The sequence below is a fragment of the Hypanus sabinus genome, chromosome 10 (genome assembly GCF_030144855.1).
Source record: "Hypanus sabinus isolate sHypSab1 chromosome 10, sHypSab1.hap1, whole genome shotgun sequence".
Lineage (NCBI taxonomy): Eukaryota > Metazoa > Chordata > Chondrichthyes > Myliobatiformes > Dasyatidae > Hypanus > Hypanus sabinus.
Window position 1 is genome coordinate 158,564,746 of NC_082715.1, and position 20,428 is coordinate 158,585,173.

At 54.8% G+C, this 20,428-nt stretch overlaps 1 protein-coding gene across 1 annotated transcript in view; it reads left to right on the forward strand.

Moving 5' to 3' along the window:
* smpd4 (sphingomyelin phosphodiesterase 4) overlaps positions 1-20,428 on the forward strand; it is a 187,076-nt gene that overhangs the window by 146,529 nt on the left and 20,119 nt on the right. The window contains exons 12-13 of the mRNA XM_059983506.1: positions 16,871-16,961; positions 19,620-19,717. Of these exons, the coding sequence (XP_059839489.1) occupies positions 16,871-16,961; positions 19,620-19,717 (189 nt within the window). The remainder of the gene's footprint in view (positions 1-16,870; positions 16,962-19,619; positions 19,718-20,428) is intronic.

Genomic DNA, 20,428 nt, shown 5'->3' on the forward strand with positions numbered 1-20,428 from the left:
GTCGTGTCTGTGCCGTGTATACAGGGAGTAAAACCCAAGCAGGCTCCATGGTGAAGGACGGGTCGTGTCTGGGCCGTGTATACAGGGAGTAAAAGCCAAGCAGGCTCCATGGTGAGGGACGGGTCGTGTCTGGGCCGTGTACATAGGGAGTAAAACCCAGCCAGGCTCCATGGAGAAGGACGGGTCGTGTCTGGGCCGCGTATACAGGGAGTAAAACCTAGCCAGGCTCCATGGTGAAGGACGGGTCGTATTTGGGCTGTGTATGTAGGGAGTAAAACCCAATCAGGCTCCATGGTGAAGGACGGGTCGTGTCTGGGCCGTGTATACAGGGAGCAAAACCCAATCAGGCTCCATGGTGAGGGACGGGTCGTGTCTGGGCCGTGTACGTAGGGAGTAAAACCCAAGCAGGCGCCATGGTGAGGGACGGGTCGTGTCTGTGCCGTGTATATCGGGAGTAAAACCCAAGCAGGCTCCATGGTGAAGGACGGGTCGTGTCTGGGTCGTGTATATAGGGAGTAAAACCCAAGCAGGCTCCATGGTGAAGGATGGGTCGTGTCTGGGCCGTGTATACAGGGAGTAAAACCCAAGCAGGCTCCATGGTGAAGGACGGGTTGTGTCTGGGCCGTGTATATAGGGAGTAAAACCCAAGCAGGCTCCATGGTGATGGACGGGTCGTGTCTGGGCCGTGTATATAGGGAGTAAAACCCAAGCAGACTCCATTGTGACGGACGGGTCGTGTCTGGGCCGTGTATACAGGGAGTAAAACCCAAGCAGGCTCCATGGTGAGGGACGGGTCGTGTCTGGGCCGTGTATACAGGGAGTAAAAACCAAACAGGCTCCATGGTGAGGGACGGGTCGTGTCTGGGCCGTGTATACAGGGAGTAAAACCCAAGCAGGCTCCATGGTGAAGGACGGGTCGTCTCTGGGCCGTGTATACAGGGAGTAAAACCCAAGCAGGCTCCATGGTGAGGGACGGGTCGTGTCTGGGCCGTGTATACAGGGAGTAAAACCGAAGCAGGCTCCATGGTGAAGGACGGGTTGTGTCTGGGCCGTGTACATAGGGAGTAAAACCCAAGCAGGCTCCATGGTGAAGGACGGGTTGTGTCTGGGCCGTGTATATAGGGAGTAAAACCCAATCAGGCTCCATGGTGAAGGACGGGTCGTATCTGGGCCGTGTATACAGGGAGTAAAACCCAAGCAGGCTCCATGGTGAAGGACGGGTCGTGTCTGGGCCGTGTATACAGGGACTAAAACCCAAGCAGGCTCCATGGTGAAGGACGGGTCGTGTCTGGGCCGTGTATATAGGGAGTAAAACCCAAGCAGGCCCCATGGTGAAGGACGGGTCGTGTCTGGGCCGTGTATATAGGGAGTAAAACCCAAGCAGGCTCCATGGTGAAGGACGGGTCGTGTCTGGGCCGTGTATACAGGGAGTAAAACCCAAGCAGGCTCCATGGTGAGGGACGGGTCGTGTCTGGGCCGTTTATACAGGGAGTAAAACCCAAGCAGGCTCCATGGTGAAGGACGGGTCGTGTCTGGGCCGTGTATACAGGGAGTAAAACCCAAGCAGGTCCCATGGTGAAGGACGGGTCGTGTCTGGGCCGTGTATACAGGGATTAAAACCCAAGCAGGCTCCATGGTGAGGGACAGGTCGTGTCTGGGCCGTGTATATAGGGAGTAAAACCCAAGCAGGCTCCATGGTGAAGGACGGGACGTGTCTGGGCCGTGTATATAGGGAGTAAAACCCAAGCAGGCTCCATGGTGAAGGACGGGTCGTGTCTGGGCCGTGTATACAGGGAGTAAAAGCCAAGCAGGCTCCATGGTGAGGGACGGGTCATGTCTGGGCCGTGTATACAGGGAGTAAAACCCAAGCAGGCTCCATGGTGATGGACAGGTCGTGTCTGGGCCGTGTATACAGGGAGTAAAACCCAAGCAGGCCCCATGGTGAGGGACGGGTCGTGTCTGGGCCGTGTAGATAGGGAGTAAAACCCAAGCAGGCTCCATGGTGAAGGACGGGTCGTGTCTGGGCCGTGTATATAGGGAGTAAAACCCAAGCAGGCACCATGGTGATGGACGGGACGTGTCTGGGCCGTGTATATAGGGAGTAAAGCCCAAGCAGGCTCCATGGTGAAGGACGGGTCGTGTCTGGGCCGTGTATACAGGGAGTAAAACCCAAGCAGGCTCCATGGTGAGGGACAGGTCGTGTCTGGGCCGTGTATACAGGGAGTAAAACCCAAGCAGGCTCCATGGTGAGGGACGGGTCGTGTCTGGGCCGTGTACGTAGGGAGTAAAACCCGGCCAGGCTCCATGGTGAGGGACGGGTCGTGTCTGGGCCGTGTATACAGGGAGTAAAACCCAAGCAGGCTCCATGGTGAGGGACGGGTCGTGTCTGGGCCGTGTATACAGGGAGTAAAACCCAAGCAGGCTCCATGGTGAAGGACGGGTCGTCTCTGGGCCGTGTATACAGGGAGTAAAACCCAAGCAGGCTCCATGGTGAAGGACGGGTTGTGTCTGGGCCGTGTATATAGGGAGTAAAACCCAAGCAGGCTCCATGGTGATGGACGGGTCGTGTCTGGGCCGTGTATATAGGGAGTAAAACCCAAGCAGGCTCCATTGTGACGGACGGGTCGTGTCTGTGCCGTGTATACAGGGAGTAAAACCCAAGCAGGCTCCATGGTGAAGGACGGGTCGTGTCTGGGCCGTGTATACAGGGAGTAAAAGCCAAGCAGGCTCCATGGTGAGGGACGGGTCGTGTCTGGGCCGTGTACATAGGGAGTAAAACCCAGCCAGGCTCCATGGAGAAGGACGGGTCGTGTCTGGGCCGCGTATACAGGGAGTAAAACCTAGCCAGGCTCCATGGTGAAGGACGGGTCGTATTTGGGCTGTGTAGGTAGGGAGTAAAACCCAATCAGGCTCCATGGTGAAGGACGGGTCGTGTCTGGGCCGTGTATACAGGGAGCAAAACCCAATCAGGCTCCATGGTGAGGGACGGGTCGTGTCTGGGCCGTGTATACAGGGAGTAAAACCCAAGCAGGCTTCATGGTGAAGGACGGGTCGTGTCTGTGCCGTGTATACAGGGAGTAAAACCCAAGCAGGCTCCATGGTGAAGGACGAGTCGTGTCTGGGCCGTGTATAGAGGGAGTAAAACCCAAGCAGGCTCCATGGTGAAGGACGGGTCGTGTCTGGGCCGTGTATATAGGGAGTAAAACCCAAGCAGGCCCCATGGTGAAGGACGGGTCGTGTCTGGGCCGTGTATATAGGGAGTAAAACCCAAGCAGGCTCCATGGTGAAGGACGGGTCGTGTCTGGGCCGTGTATATAGGGAGTAAAACCCAAGCAGGCCCCATGGTGAAGGACGGGTCGTCTCTGGGTCGTGTATATAGGGAGTAAAACCCAAGCAGGCTCCATGGTGAAGGACGGGTCGTCTCTGGGCCGTGTATATAGGGAGTAAAACCCAAGCAGGCTCCATGGTGAGGGACGGGTCGTGTCTGGGCCGTGTACGTAGGGAGTAAAACCCAATCAGGCTCCATGGTGAAGGACGGGTCGTGTCTGGGCCGTGTATATAGGGAGTAAAACCCAAGCAGGCCCCATGGTGAAGGACGGGTCGTCTCTGGGTCGTGTATATAGGGAGTAAAACCCAAGCAGGCTCCATGGTGAAGGACGGGTCGTCTCTGGGCCGTGTATATAGGGAGTAAAACCCAAGCAGGCTCCATGGTGAAGGACGGGTCGTGTCTGGGTCGTGTATACAGGGAGTAAAACCCAAGCAGGTCCCATGGTGAAGGACGGGTCGTGTCTGGGCCGTGTATACAGGGATTAAAACCCAAGCAGGCTCCATGGTGAGGGACAGGTCGTGTCTGGGCCGTGTATATAGGGAGTAAAACCCAAGCAGGCTCCATGGTGAAGGACGGGACGTGTCTGGGCCGTGTATACAGGGAGTAAAAGCCAAGCAGGCTCCATGGTGAGGGACGGGTCGTGTCTGGGCCGTGTATACAGGGAGTAAAACCCAAGCAGGCTCCATGGTGATGGACAGGTCGTGTCTGGGCCGTGTATACAGGGAGTAAAACCCAAGCAGGCCCCATGGTGAGGGACGGGTCGTGTCTGGGCCGTGTATATAGGGAGTAAAACCCAAGCAGGCTCCATGGTGAAGGACGGGTCGTGTCTGGGCCGTGTATATAGGGAGTAAAACCCAAGCAGGCACCATGGTGATGGACGGGACGTGTCTGGGCCGTGTATACAGGGAGTAAAGCCCAAGCAGGCTCCATGGTGAAGGACGGGTCGTGTCTGGGCCGTGTATACAGGGAGTAAAACCCAAGCAGGCTCCATGGTGAGGGACAGGTCGTGTCTGGGCCGTGTATACAGGGAGTAAAACCCAAGCAGGCTCCATGGTGAGGGACGGGTCGTGTCTGGGCCGTGTACGTAGGGAGTAAAACCCGGCCAGGCTCCATGGTGAGGGACGGGTCGTGTCTGGGCCGTGTATACAGGGAGTAAAACCCAAGCAGGCTCCATGGTGAGGGACGGGTCGTGTCTGGGCCGTGTATACAGGGAGTAAAACCCAAGCAGGCTCCATGGTGAAGGACGGGTCGTCTCTGGGCCGTGTATACAGGGAGTAAAACCCAAGCAGGCTCCATGGTGAAGGACGGGTTGTGTCTGGGCCGTGTATATAGGGAGTAAAACCCAAGCAGGCTCCATGGTGATGGACGGGTCGTGTCTGGGCCGTGTATATAGGGAGTAAAACCCAAGCAGGCTCCATTGTGACGGACGGGTCGTGTCTGTGCCGTGTATACAGGGAGTAAAACCCAAGCAGGCTCCATGGTGAAGGACGGGTCGTGTCTGGGCCGTGTATACAGGGAGTAAAAGCCAAGCAGGCTCCATGGTGAGGGACGGGTCGTGTCTGGGCCGTGTACATAGGGAGTAAAACCCAGCCAGGCTCCATGGAGAAGGACGGGTCGTGTCTGGGCCGCGTATACAGGGAGTAAAACCTAGCCAGGCTCCATGGTGAAGGACGGGTCGTATTTGGGCTGTGTATGTAGGGAGTAAAACCCAATCAGGCTCCATGGTGAAGGACGGGTCGTGTCTGGGCCGTGTATACAGGGAGCAAAACCCAATCAGGCTCCATGGTGAGGGACGGGTCGTGTCTGGGCCGTGTACGTAGGGAGTAAAACCCAAGCAGGCGCCATGGTGAGGGACGGGTCGTGTCTGTGCCGTGTATATCGGGAGTAAAACCCAAGCAGGCTCCATGGTGAAGGACGGGTCGTGTCTGGGTCGTGTATATAGGGAGTAAAACCCAAGCAGGCTCCATGGTGAAGGATGGGTCGTGTCTGGGCCGTGTATACAGGGAGTAAAACCCAAGCAGGCTCCATGGTGAAGGACGGGTTGTGTCTGGGCCGTGTATATAGGGAGTAAAACCCAAGCAGGCTCCATGGTGATGGACGGGTCGTGTCTGGGCCGTGTATATAGGGAGTAAAACCCAAGCAGACTCCATTGTGACGGACGGGTCGTGTCTGGGCCGTGTATACAGGGAGTAAAACCCAAGCAGGCTCCATGGTGAGGGACGGGTCGTGTCTGGGCCGTGTATACAGGGAGTAAAACCCAAACAGGCTCCATGGTGAGGGACGGGTCGTGTCTGGGCCGTGTATACAGGGAGTAAAACCCAAGCAGGCTCCATGGTGAAGGACGGGTCGTCTCTGGGCCGTGTATACAGGGAGTAAAACCCAAGCAGGCTCCATGGTGAGGGACGGGTCGTGTCTGGGCCGTGTATACAGGGAGTAAAACCGAAGCAGGCTCCATGGTGAAGGACGGGTTGTGTCTGGGCCGTGTACATAGGGAGTAAAACCCAAGCAGGCTCCATGGTGAAGGACGGGTTGTGTCTGGGCCGTGTATATAGGGAGTAAAACCCAATCAGGCTCCATGGTGAAGGACGGGTCGTATCTGGGCCGTGTATACAGGGAGTAAAACCCAAGCAGGCTCCATGGTGAAGGACGGGTCGTGTCTGGGCCGTGTATACAGGGACTAAAACCCAAGCAGGCTCCATGGTGAAGGACGGGTCGTGTCTGGGCCGTGTATACAGGGAGTAAAACCCAAGCAGGCTCCATGGTGAGGGACGGGTCGTGTCTGGGCCGTTTATACAGGGAGTAAAACCCAAGCAGGCTCCATGGTGAAGGACGGGTCGTGTCTGGGCCGTGTATACAGGGAGTAAAACCCAAGCAGGTCCCATGGTGAAGGACGGGTCGTGTCTGGGCCGTGTATACAGGGATTAAAACCCAAGCAGGCTCCATGGTGAGGGACAGGTCGTGTCTGGGCCGTGTATATAGGGAGTAAAACCCAAGCAGGCTCCATGGTGAAGGACGGGACGTGTCTGGGCCGTGTATATAGGGAGTAAAACCCAAGCAGGCTCCATGGTGAAGGACGGGTCGTGTCTGGGCCGTGTATACAGGGAGTAAAAGCCAAGCAGGCTCCATGGTGAGGGACGGGTCATGTCTGGGCCGTGTATACAGGGAGTAAAACCCAAGCAGGCTCCATGGTGATGGACAGGTCGTGTCTGGGCCGTGTATACAGGGAGTAAAACCCAAGCAGGCCCCATGGTGAGGGACGGGTCGTGTCTGGGCCGTGTATATAGGGAGTAAAACCCAAGCAGGCTCCATGGTGAAGGACGGGTCGTGTCTGGGCCGTGTATATAGGGAGTAAAACCCAAGCAGGCACCATGGTGATGGACGGGACGTGTCTGGGCCGTGTATACAGGGAGTAAAGCCCAAGCAGGCTCCATGGTGAAGGACGGGTCGTGTCTGGGCCGTGTATACAGGGAGTAAAACCCAAGCAGGCTCCATGGTGAGGGACAGGTCGTGTCTGGGCCGTGTATACAGGGAGTAAAACCCAAGCAGGCTCCATGGTGAGGGACGGGTCGTGTCTGGGCCGTGTACGTAGGGAGTAAAACCCGGCCAGGCTCCATGGTGAGGGACGGGTCGTGTCTGGGCCGTGTATACAGGGAGTAAAACCCAAGCAGGCTCCATGGTGAGGGACGGGTCGTGTCTGGGCCGTGTATACAGGGAGTAAAACCCAAGCAGGCTCCATGGTGAAGGACGGGTCGTCTCTGGGCCGTGTATACAGGGAGTAAAACCCAAGCAGGCTCCATGGTGAAGGACGGGTTGTGTCTGGGCCGTGTATATAGGGAGTAAAACCCAAGCAGGCTCCATGGTGATGGACGGGTCGTGTCTGGGCCGTGTATATAGGGAGTAAAACCCAAGCAGGCTCCATTGTGACGGACGGGTCGTGTCTGTGCCGTGTATACAGGGAGTAAAACCCAAGCAGGCTCCATGGTGAAGGACGGGTCGTGTCTGGGCCGTGTATACAGGGAGTAAAAGCCAAGCAGGCTCCATGGTGAGGGACGGGTCGTGTCTGGGCCGTGTACATAGGGAGTAAAACCCAGCCAGGCTCCATGGAGAAGGACGGGTCGTGTCTGGGCCGCGTATACAGGGAGTAAAACCTAGCCAGGCTCCATGGTGAAGGACGGGTCGTATTTGGGCTGTGTAGGTAGGGAGTAAAACCCAATCAGGCTCCATGGTGAAGGACGGGTCGTGTCTGGGCCGTGTATACAGGGAGCAAAACCCAATCAGGCTCCATGGTGAGGGACGGGTCGTGTCTGGGCCGTGTATACAGGGAGTAAAACCCAAGCAGGCTTCATGGTGAAGGACGGGTCGTGTCTGTGCCGTGTATACAGGGAGTAAAACCCAAGCAGGCTCCATGGTGAAGGACGAGTCGTGTCTGGGCCGTGTATAGAGGGAGTAAAACCCAAGCAGGCTCCATGGTGAAGGACGGGTCGTGTCTGGGCCGTGTATATAGGGAGTAAAACCCAAGCAGGCCCCATGGTGAAGGACGGGTCGTGTCTGGGCCGTGTATATAGGGAGTAAAACCCAAGCAGGCTCCATGGTGAAGGACGGGTCGTGTCTGGGCCGTGTATATAGGGAGTAAAACCCAAGCAGGCCCCATGGTGAAGGACGGGTCGTCTCTGGGTCGTGTATATAGGGAGTAAAACCCAAGCAGGCTCCATGGTGAAGGACGGGTCGTCTCTGGGCCGTGTATTTAGGGAGTAAAACCCAAGCAGGCTCCATGGTGAGGGACGGGTCGTGTCTGGGCCGTGTACGTAGGGAGTAAAACCCAATCAGGCTCCATGGTGAAGGACGGGTCGTGTCTGGGCCGTGTATATAGGGAGTAAAACCCAAGCAGGCCCCATGGTGAAGGACGGGTCGTCTCTGGGTCGTGTATATAGGGAGTAAAACCCAAGCAGGCTCCATGGTGAAGGACGGGTCGTCTCTGGGCCGTGTATATAGGGAGTAAAACCCAAGCAGGCTCCATGGTGAAGGACGGGTCGTGTCTGGGTCGTGTATACAGGGAGTAAAACCCAAGCAGGTCCCATGGTGAAGGACGGGTCGTGTCTGGGCCGTGTATACAGGGATTAAAACCCAAGCAGGCTCCATGGTGAGGGACAGGTCGTGTCTGGGCCGTGTATATAGGGAGTAAAACCCAAGCAGGCTCCATGGTGAAGGACGGGACGTGTCTGGGCCGTGTATATAGGGAGTAAAACCCAAGCAGGCTCCATGGTGAAGGACGGGTCGTGTCTGGGCCGTGTATACAGGGAGTAAAAGCCAAGCAGGCTCCATGGTGAGGGACGGGTCATGTCTGGGCCGTGTATACAGGGAGTAAAACCCAAGCAGGCTCCATGGTGATGGACAGGTCGTGTCTGGGCCGTGTATACAGGGAGTAAAACCCAAGCAGGCCCCATGGTGAGGGACGGGTCGTGTCTGGGCCGTGTATATAGGGAGTAAAACCCAAGCAGGCTCCATGGTGAAGGACGGGTCGTGTCTGGGCCGTGTATATAGGGAGTAAAACCCAAGCAGGCACCATGGTGATGGACGGGACGTGTCTGGGCCGTGTATACAGGGAGTAAAGCCCAAGCAGGCTCCATGGTGAAGGACGGGTCGTGTCTGGGCCGTGTATACAGGGAGTAAAACCCAAGCAGGCTCCATGGTGAGGGACAGGTCGTGTCTGGGCCGTGTATACAGGGAGTAAAACCCAAGCAGGCTCCATGGTGAGGGACGGGTCGTGTCTGGGCCGTGTACGTAGGGAGTAAAACCCGGCCAGGCTCCATGGTGAGGGACGGGTCGTGTCTGGGCCGTGTATACAGGGAGTAAAACCCAAGCAGGCTCCATGGTGAGGGACGGGTCGTGTCTGGGCCGTGTATACAGGGAGTAAAACCCAAGCAGGCTCCATGGTGAAGGACGGGTCGTCTCTGGGCCGTGTATACAGGGAGTAAAACCCAAGCAGGCTCCATGGTGAAGGACGGGTTGTGTCTGGGCCGTGTATATAGGGAGTAAAACCCAAGCAGGCTCCATGGTGATGGACGGGTCGTGTCTGGGCCGTGTATATAGGGAGTAAAACCCAAGCAGGCTCCATTGTGACGGACGGGTCGTGTCTGTGCCGTGTATACAGGGAGTAAAACCCAAGCAGGCTCCATGGTGAAGGACGGGTCGTGTCTGGGCCGTGTATACAGGGAGTAAAAGCCAAGCAGGCTCCATGGTGAGGGACGGGTCGTGTCTGGGCCGTGTACATAGGGAGTAAAACCCAGCCAGGCTCCATGGAGAAGGACGGGTCGTGTCTGGGCCGCGTATACAGGGAGTAAAACCTAGCCAGGCTCCATGGTGAAGGACGGGTCGTATTTGGGCTGTGTATGTAGGGAGTAAAACCCAATCAGGCTCCATGGTGAAGGACGGGTCGTGTCTGGGCCGTGTATACAGGGAGCAAAACCCAATCAGGCTCCATGGTGAGGGACGGGTCGTGTCTGGGCCGTGTATACAGGGAGTAAAACCCAAGCAGGCTTCATGGTGAAGGACGGGTCGTGTCTGTGCCGTGTATACAGGGAGTAAAACCCAAGCAGGCTCCATGGTGAAGGACGAGTCGTGTCTGGGCCGTGTATAGAGGGAGTAAAACCCAAGCAGGCTCCATGGTGAAGGACGGGTCGTGTCTGGGCCGTGTATATAGGGAGTAAAACCCAAGCAGGCCCCATGGTGAAGGACGGGTCGTGTCTGGGCCGTGTATATAGGGAGTAAAACCCAAGCAGGCTCCATGGTGAAGGACGGGTCGTGTCTGGGCCGTGTATATAGGGAGTAAAACCCAAGCAGGCCCCATGGTGAAGGACGGGTCGTCTCTGGGTCGTGTATATAGGGAGTAAAACCCAAGCAGGCTCCATGGTGAAGGACGGGTCGTCTCTGGGCCGTGTATATAGGGAGTAAAACCCAATCAGGCTCCATGGTGAGGGACGGGTCGTGTCTGGGCCGTGTATATAGGGAGTAAAACCCAATCAGGCTCCATGGTGAAGGACGGGTCGTGTCTGGGCCGTGTATATAGGGAGTAAAACCCAAGCAGGCCCCATGGTGAAGGACGGGTCGTCTCTGGGTCGTGTATATAGGGAGTAAAACCCAAGCAGGCTCCATGGTGAAGGACGGGTCGTCTCTGGGCCGTGTATATAGGGAGTAAAACCCAAGCAGGCTCCATGGTGAAGGACGGGTCGTGTCTGGGTCGTGTATATAGGGAGTAAAACCCAAGCAGGCTCCATGGTGAAGGACGGGTCGTGTCCGGGCCGTGTATATAGGGAGTAAAACCCAAGCAGGCTCCATGGTGAAGGACGGGTCGTGTCTGGGCCGTGTATATAGGGAGTAAAACCCAAGCAGGCTCCATGGTGAAGGACGGGTCGTGTCTGTGCCGTGTACACAGGGAGTAAAACCCAAGCAGGCTCCATGGTGAAGGACGGGTCGTCTCTGGGCCGTGTATATAGGGAGTAAAGCGCAAGCAGGCTCCATGGTGAGGGACGGGTCGTGTCTGTCCCGTGTATACAGGGAGTAAAACCCAAGCAGGCTCCATGGTGAAGGACGGGTCGTGTCTGGGCCGTGTATACAGGGAGTAAAACCCAAGCAGGCTCCATGGTGAAGGACGGGTCGTGTCCGGGCCGTGTATACAGGGAGTAAAACCCAAGCAGGCTCCATGGTGAAGGACGGGTCGTGTCTGAGCCGTGTATATAGGGAGTAAAACCCAAGCAGGCTCCATGGTGAGGGACGGGTCGTGTCTGGGCCGTGTATATAGGGAGTAAAACCCAAGCAGGCTCCATGGTGAAGGACGGGACGTGTCTGGGCCGTGTATATAGGGAGTAAAACCCAAGCAGGCTCCATGGTGAAGGACGGGTCGTGTCTGGGCCGTGTATACAGGGAGTAAAACCCAAGCAGGCTCCATGGTGAGGGACGGGTGATGTCTGGGCCGTGTATACAGGGAGTAAAACCCAAGCAGGCTCCATGGTGATGGACAGGTCGTGTCTGGGCCGTGTATACAGGGAGTAAAACCCAAGCAGGCCCCATGGTGAGGGACGGGTCGTGTCTGGGCCGTGTATATAGGGAGTAAAACCCCAGCAGGCTCCATGGTGAAGGACGGGTCGTGTCTGTGCCGTGTATACAGGGAGTAAAGCCCTAGCAGGCTCCATGGTGAAGGACGGGTCGTGTCTGGGCCGTGTATACAGGGAGTAAAACCCAAGCAGGCTCCATGGTGAGGGACGGGTCGTGTCTGGGCCGTGTATATAGGGAGTAAAACCCAAGCAGGCTCCATTGTGACGGACGGGTCGTGTCTGTGCCGTGTATACAGGGAGTAAAACCCAAGCAGGCTCTATGGTGAAGGACGGGTCGTGTCTGGGCCGTGTATACAGGGAGTAAAACCCAAGCAGGCTCTATGGTGAAGGACGGGTCGTGTCTGGGCGGCGTATACAGGGAGTAAAACCTAGCCAGGCTCCATCGTGAAGGACGGGTCGTATTTGGGCTGTGTATGTAGGGAGTAAAACCCAATCAGGCTCCATGGTGAAGGACGGGTCGTGTCTGGGCCGTGTATACAGGGAGCAAAACCCAATCAGGCTCCATGGTGAGGGACGGGTCGTGTCTGGGCAGTGTATACAGGGAGTAAAACCCAAGCAGGCTCCATGGTGAAGGACGGGTCGTGTCTGGGCCGTGTATACAGGGAGTAAAAGCCAAGCAGGCTCCATGGTGAGGGACGGGTCGTGTCCGGGCCGTGTACACAGAGAGTAAAACCCAAGCAGGCTCCATGGTGAGGGACGGGTCGTGTCTGGGCCGTGTATACAGGGAGTAAAACCCAATCAGGCTCCATGGTGATGGACGGGTCGTGTCTGGGCCGTATATATAGGGAGTAAAACCCAAGCCGGCTCCATGGTGAGGGACGGGTCGTGTCTGGGCCGTGTATACAGGGAGTAAAACCCAAGCAGGCCCCATGGTGAAGGACGGGTCGTATCTGTGCCGTGTATACAGGGAGTAAAACCCAAGCAGGCTCCATGGTGATGGACGGGTCGTGTCTGGGCCGTGTATATAGGGAGTAAAACCCAAGCAGGCTCCATGGTGAAGGACGGGTCGTGTCTGGGCCGTGTATACAGGGAGTAAAACCTAAGCAGGCTCCATGGTGAAGTACGGGTCGTGTCTGGGCCGTGTATACAGGGAGTAAAACCCAAGCAGGCTCCATGGTGATGGACGGGTCGTGTCTGGGCCGTGTATACAGGGAGTAAAACCCAAGCAGGCTCCATGGTGAAGGACGGGTCGTGTCCGGGCCGTGTATACAGGGAGTAAAACCCAAGCAGGCTCCATGGTGAAGGACGGGTCGTGTCTGAGCCGTGTATATAGGGAGTAAAGCCCAAGCAGGCTCCATGGTGAGGGACGGGTCGTGTCTGTGCCGTGTATACAGGGAGTAAAACCCAAGCAGGCTCCATGGTGAGGGACGGGTCATGTCTGGGCCGTGTATATAGGGAGTAAAACCCAAGCAGGCTCCATGGTGAGGGACGGGTCGTGTCTGGGCCGTGTATACAGGGAGTAAAACCCAGCCAGGCTCCATGGTGAAGGACGGGTCGTGTCCGGGCCGTGTATACAGGGAGTAAAACCCAAGCAGGCTCCATGGTGAAGGACGGGTCGTGTCTGGGTCGTGTATACAGGGAGTAAAACCCAAGCAGGTCCCATGGTGAAGGACGGGTCGTGTCTGGGCCGTGTATACAGGGAGTAAAACCCAAGCAGGTCCCATGGTGAAGGACGGGTCGTGTCTGGGCCGTGTATACAGGGAGTAAAACCCAAGCAGGCTCCATGGTGAGGGACGGGTCGTGTCTGGGCCGTGTATATAGGGAGTAAAACCCAAGCAGGCTCCATGGTTAAGGACGGGTCGTGTCTGGGCCGTGTATACAGGGAGTAAAACCCAAGCAGGCTCCATGGTGAGGGACGGGTCATGTCTGGGCCGTGTATACAGGGAGTAAAACCCAAGCAGGCTCCATGGTGATGGACAGGTCGTGTCTGGGCCGTGTATACAGGGAGTAAAGCCCAAGCAGGCTCCATGGTGAAGGACGGGTCGTGTCTGGGCCGTGTATACAGGGAGTAAAACCTAAGCAGGCTCCATGGTGAAGTACGGGTCGTGTCTGGGCCGTGTATACAGGGAGTAAAACCCAAGCAGGCTCCATGGTGATGGACGAGTCGTGTCTGGGCCGTGTATACAGGGAGTAAAACCCAAGCAGGCTCCATGGTGAAGGACGGGTTGTGTCCGGGCCGTGTATACAGGGAGTAAAACCCAAGCAGGCTCCATGGTGAAGGACAGGTCGTGTCTGAGCCGTGTATATAGGGAGTAAAGCCCAAGCAGGCTCCATGGTGAGGGACGGGTCGTGTCTGTGCCGTGTATACAGGGAGTAAAACCCAAGCAGGCTCCATGGTGAGGGACGGGTCATGTCTGGGCCGTGTATATAGGGAGTAAAACCCAAGCAGGCTCCATGGTGAGGGACGGGTCGTGTCTGGGCCGTGTATATAGGGAGTAAAACCCAAGCAGGCTCCATGGTTAAGGACGGGTCGTGTCTGGGCCGTGTATACAGGGAGTAAAACCCAAGCAGGCTCCATGGTGAGGGACGGGTCATGTCTGGGCCGTGTATACAGGGAGTAAAACCCAAGCAGGCTCCATGGTGATGGACAGGTCGTGTCTGGGCCGTGTATACAGGGAGTAAAACCCAAGCAGGCCCCATGGTGAGGGACGGGTCGTGTCTGGGCAGTGTATATAGGGAGTAAAACCCAAGCAGGCTCCATGGTGATGGACGGGTCGTGTCTGGGCCGTGTATACAGGGAGTAAAACCCAAGCAGGCTCCATGGTGAAGGACGGGTCGTGTCTGGGCCGTGTATATAGGGAGTAAAACCCAAGCAGGCCCCATGGTGAAGGACGGGTCTTGTCTGGGCCGTGTATATAGGGAGTAAAACCCAGCCAGGCTCCATGGTGAGGGACGGGTCGTGTCTGGGCCGTGTATATAGGGAGTAAAGCCCAAGCAGGCTCCATGGTGAGGGACGGGTCGTGTCTGTGCCGTGTATACAGGGAGTAAAACCCAAGCAGGCTCCATGGTGAAGGACGGGTCGTGTCTGGGCCGTGTATACAGGGAGTAAAACCCAAGCAGGCTCCATGGTGAAGGACGGGTCGTGTCTGGGCCGTGTATATAGGGAGTAAAACCCAAGCAGGCTCCATGGTGAAGGACGGGTCGTGTCTGGGCCGTGTATACAGGGAGTAAAACCCAAGCAGGCTCCATGGTGAGGGACGGGTCATGTCTGGGCCGTGTATACAGGGAGTAAAACCCAAGCAGGCTCCATGGTGATGGACAGGTCGTGTCTGGGCCGTGTATACAGGGAGTAAAACCCAAGCAGGCCCCATGGTGAGGGACGGGTCGTGTCTAGGCCGTGTATATAGGGAGTAAAACCCAAGCAGGGTTCATGGTGAAGGACGGGTCGTGTCTGGGCCGTGTATACAGGGAGTAAAACCCAAGCAGGCTCCATGGTGAAGGACGGGTCGTGTCTGGGCCGTGTATACAGGGAGTAAAACCCAAGCAGGCTCCATGGTGAAGGACGTGTCGTGTCTGGGCCGTGTATACAGGGAGTAAAACCCAAGCAGGTCCCATGGTGAAGGACGGGTCGTGTCTGGGCCGTGTATACAGGGAGTAAAACCCAAGCAGGCCCCATGGTGAGGGACGGGTCGTGTCCGGGCCGTGTATACAGGGAGTAAAACCCAAGCAGGCTCCATGGTGACGGACGGGTCGTGTCTGGGCCGTGTACATAGGGAGTAAAACCCAAGCAGGCTCCATGGTGAGGGACGAGTCGTGTCTGTGCCGTGTATATAGGGAGTAAAACCCAAGCAGGCTCCATGGTGAGGGACGGGTCGTGTCTGGGCCGTGTACACAGGGAGTAAAACCCAAGCAGGCTCCATGGTGAAGGACGGGTCGTGTCTGGGCCGTGTATATAGGGAGTAAAACCCAAGCAGGCTCCATGGTGAAGGACGGGTCATGTCTGGGCCGTGTATATAGGGAGTAAAAGCCAAGCAGGCTCCATGGTGAAGGACGGGTCGTGTCTGGGCCGTGTATACAGGGAGTAAAACCCAAGCAGGCTCCATGGTGAAGGACGGGTCGTGTCTGGGCCGTGTATACAGGGAGTAAAACCCAAGCAGGCTCCATGGTGAGGGACGGGTCGTGTCTGGGCCGTGTACATAGGGAGTAAAACCCAATCAGGCTCCATGGTGAAGGACGGGTCGTGTCTGGGCCGTGTATATAGGGAGTAAAACCCAAGCAGGCTCCATGGTGAAGGACGGGTCGTGTCTGGGCCGTGTATACAGGGAGTAAAAGCCAAGCAGGCTCCATGGTGAGGGACGGGTCGTGTCTGGGCCGTGTACATAGGGAGTAAAACCCAGCCAGGCTCCATGGAGAAGGACGGGTCGTGTCTGGGCCGCGTATACAGGGAGTAAAACCTAGCCAGGCTCCATGGTGAAGGACGGGTCGTATTTGGGCTGTGTATGTAGGGAGTAAAACCCAATCAGGCTCCATGGTGAAGGACGGGTCGTGTCTGGGCCGTGTATATAGGGAGTAAAACCCAAACAGGCTCCATGGTGAGGGAAGGGTCGTGTCTGGGCCGTGTATATAGGGAGTAAAACCCAATCAGGCTCCATGGTGAGGGACGGGTCGTGTCTGGGCCGTGTATACAGGGAGTAAAACCCAAGCAGGCTCCATGGTGAAGGACGGGTCGTGTCTGGGCCGTGTATATAGGGAGTAAAACCCAAGCAGGCTCCATGGTGAGGGACGGGTCGTGTCTGGGCCGTGTACATAGGGAGTAAAACCCAAGCAGGCTCCATGGTGAAGGACGGGTCGTGTCTGGGCCGTGTACATAGGGAGTAAAACCCAAGCAGGCTCCATGGTGAGGGACGGGTCGTGTCTGGGCCGTGTACATAGGGAGTAAAACCCAAGCAGGCTCCATGGTGAGGGACGGGTCGTGTCTGGGCCGTGTATACAGGGAGTAAAACCCAAGCAGGCTCCATGGTGAAGGACGGGTCGTGTCTGGGCCGTGTATATAGGGAGTAAAACCCAAGCAGGCTCCATGGTGAAGGACGGGTCGTGTCTGGGCCGTGTACATAGGGAGTAAAACCCAATCAGTTTTACTGTGAGGTTGGGTGAGAGTAGAACAGGAGGTCTTGAGGGTTAAAGGTAAAATGTTTAAGGGGGGGGGAGGGTCTGAGGGAGAGTTTCTTCACTCAGACAGTCGGGCAAGTCTGGAGTAAGCTGCCAGGGCAAGTGGCAGATCTGGGTTTAATTTCACATGGAATGGATATATTGGGAGATGTGTGGAAGGCTGTGCTCCAGGTGTGGGTCAGTGGTACTATGCAGATGCCTGTGCGTGTGTGTTCTATGAGTGCAGAGCACAACGAGCGAGTGGAAGAGTGAAGTAAAGCTGGGTGGCTGGCAGTCTCCGTACTGTGCAGACTGACGTATTGTTACTGTTATTGTCTTACAGAGCTGCGATTTCGTGCTTCTTTCAGCAGAATCTCTATGTGTTTCTACAACAGTGCTTCACCCACTGGCCACTGGATGCCTCCTTCAGAGCTGTACGTTCCAATAGAGTTAACGTGTGCTCTTAAATTAAAGAAACTGGCATGGGTGTTGATAGGTTATTCCCAAAGTTCTAATGCTGGTCAGTGATTTTCAGACTCAGGAGTTTGCTGCACTTGATGGGAAAACGAAGTACACTAAGCTTTGCATTGTATCTAGGACACCAATTATTTAAAACTTCTACTGTGTCTAAATCCAGTCCTAATCTGGCTCGCCAACCTCACTGAAAGCTTCCATCCAGAGTTGGAATCTGCTCTATCTACCTCATTGGGACCTATTGGGTGCCATCCAATATAATTAAACCCAAGACTATGGAACTCTTCCCTGGGTTGCTCCACTTTGCTTCTGGTCAGTGTTTCTGAACTCCCCTCTGCTCTGTTCCATCCCCATATCCCTTCTTAAATACACTCAGTGATAGAGCAATAATACATTGAGTCCCTGGCCAAGGGAAACAAATCTCCCTTTCTTCACTGGGCAACACTTCAATCAAGGGAACCCTTGTTGTAATGTTGGTATCGGGGGAAGCTCGAACGTCTTGCTTAAGGATCTACAGGTGAAGCTAACTTTCGGACGGTACCTGGTCAGTGCCCGTCCCCCTCAGTTTCCACTAATGCACTTTGTAGAAGAGATCCCCAGCTGGGTTGCTCATAATTCTCCAAAGTCCTTGCTCCCTGCTCATGATGGTTGCTGTCAGAGATACTTGCAAAAACAAATCTGTTGCATTCTCCCAGAAATACCTCTGCCTCCACATAACCCTGGGATAACGAATACCATCTTGCAGAACTTGATAGTGGATTCTGGTTAGTTGGAGCACCGAGACCAGTAAGTTTTCACCCAGTTAAGTGGCTACTTTAATTAGCTGAAGTCTCATGGTAATGTTAAGGTAGAAAAAGGACAAGCTACAGTTTAACTGAATAACAAATTATGTACTTAAATGAAACCTCAAATTAAAGCAATGCTCAAACCTCAAAGAATGCTGCTACAGAACGATACAACCGAGTTAGGTCCCAGTGGTTACGGGTAGAGGGTGTGCTGTCATGTACAGTGTGTCCAGGGGGAGGTAGCACCCCGGTGAAGGAGCTTCTTGTATCCCTTCTGAAGCAGCTCACTCGCCTCTCACCCATGTCTCCAAGTAGCTGCTTGCAACAGTAGCCACACCCTGGTACGTCACTTCAACTGGCGGACAAAGCCAGCTGGTGGGCCTCATACCCGGTGACGTGCCTGACATAGCGGGGGAAATCAGCTCTGGCAGACTGGGCAGATGAGATCCATGACCAGCAGTTCTGTGACACTTCGTGGAGAACGAAGGACATGGCAAGCCACAGGAGAATGCACGGTTATCAACTGCAACCAAAGAAAACCCCAATTCCAGGTGACTGCTTGTACCACTGGGCCTGGACTACCTCGGTCTAGAGAGTACAATGGCCTTTTCACTTTAAATTCTTCCACACAGGTTTCGCTGGCGTCGGATACCAACACCGCCACATTCTTTTGGTTGCCTGTAAATGAACAAAATCAGTGTGGATAACTGACCGTCTTCATACAGTGCCGTCAATGATTGCATCCTCCAAGTGCTCATTTCATCATAACATTCAAAATGATTGTAGATTCCTTCAAATTCTTAGAAACATAGAAAACCTACAGCACAATACGGGCCCTTCGGCCCACAAAGCTGTGCCGAATGTGTCCCTACCTTAGAAATTACCTAGGGTTACCCATAGCCTTCTATTTTTCTAAACTCCATGTACCTATCCAGGAGTCTGTTAAAAGACCCGATTGTATCCGCCTCCACTGCCATTGTCGGCAGCCCATTCCACACGCTCACCACTCTCTGAGTAAAAAACTTACCCCTGACATCTCCTCTGTTCCTACTCCCCAGCACTTTAAAACTGTGCCCTCTCATGCTAGCCACTTCAGCCCTGGGAAAAAGCCTCTGACTATCCACAGATCAATGCACCTCATCATCTTAACTTGTAGCGTAATTGTTTCCTTTTCACTCCTGGCCACTTCTAGTGTCTCCAAGCTTGAAACCAGTGAGCAAAACAATTCTAAATTGTCTTGCTGGTTATTTCTCACCAACTTTCAGAGACAAAAATCACTGCTTTTGAACAAAAACATACAACTGATGCTTTTTTGCTCTAAGCATGGTGAGGGGTCTAATAGCCACACAAGTTAGAACCTGTTGGGCACAAGTTTCCGGTCCTAATTAAGCAGCGGTGTCCCAGATAAACAATGGGAATCCTGGCCGTTCTGTCAATTTGTTTATGTCCTTTGAGTTGTTGCCGATAGCCCAATCCACTTTCTCTGAAACCTTGTCAGAATGAGGTACGTTGTTTAGTTCCTGAGTAGCCACTAACACCGTGCCAGATGAGGCCTCCTTGTTCTGCACCTGCTCCGGTAGGTTTTTTTAAGAGACCTATGATCTAACTACAAAGCTGGGAGTCAGTGTAGACAATAGGAAGGCTGAATGGTTGGGCATTGGGCTCGGGGTGATATTCTATATAATAGAATGGGGTGATTCTCTGGGGAAAAACAGGGTAAGCACTTTATTTCACATCCTGATTTATTTCCATTTGCAACACTTGCCTTCCCAGTGGGGCTGTTAGGTGATGAATGCATCTGCACGCTCCCTCACTACGTTTGCTGCTCCACAGGTTTTGGAAACGTGGCTCAGCTTTCTGCAGCCTTGGAGGTACGCAGTCGACAAAGCACTCGGCGTGGAATCTGCCGATCGCACTGTACCTGACAAATGGTAAGTCCCTGGGACCTTTCAGTTTCAGCGTGGTAGGATGATTACAGTTGTCACTCCTACTTGGGGGGGGGGGGGGGGGGGGATCATGGAATGATGAGTAAATCGCTTCCACTGGTTTTGTGAGTTTCTGGACAATCGAATAATAAGGTAGATGAACTTGCAGCACAGTTACAGATTGGCAGGTTTGATGTTATAGGCATCACTGAAAGTTAGCTGGGAGCTTAATGTCCAAGGGTACATATTGTATTGAAAGCATAGGAAGGAAGGCAGAGGGGTGGCATTGCTCTGTTGGTAACAATCAAATCAAATCACTAGAAAGAGGTGACATGGGGTTGGAAGCTGTTTGAATCATTGTGGATTGAGCTAAGGAACTGCAAGGGTAAAAGACCCTGATGGGAGTTTTATACAGATCCCAAACAGGAGTAACAATGTGGTTGCAAATTACAATGGGAGATCGAAATTGAATGTTACAATAGTCATGGGGGACTTCAATGTGCAGGTAGATTGGGAAAATCAGGTTAGTGCTGGATTCCAGGAGGGGGAATTTGCAGAGTGCCCAGGTAGTAATGGGAGACAACAAAACAGACGAACTGAAGTTATTTTTGCATCAGTCTTCACTGTGGAAGACACCAAAGGTATGATGAAAATTCCAGGTGTCAGGGGGCATGAAGTTACCATAACTAGAGAGAAGGTTGTTGGTGAGATGAAAGG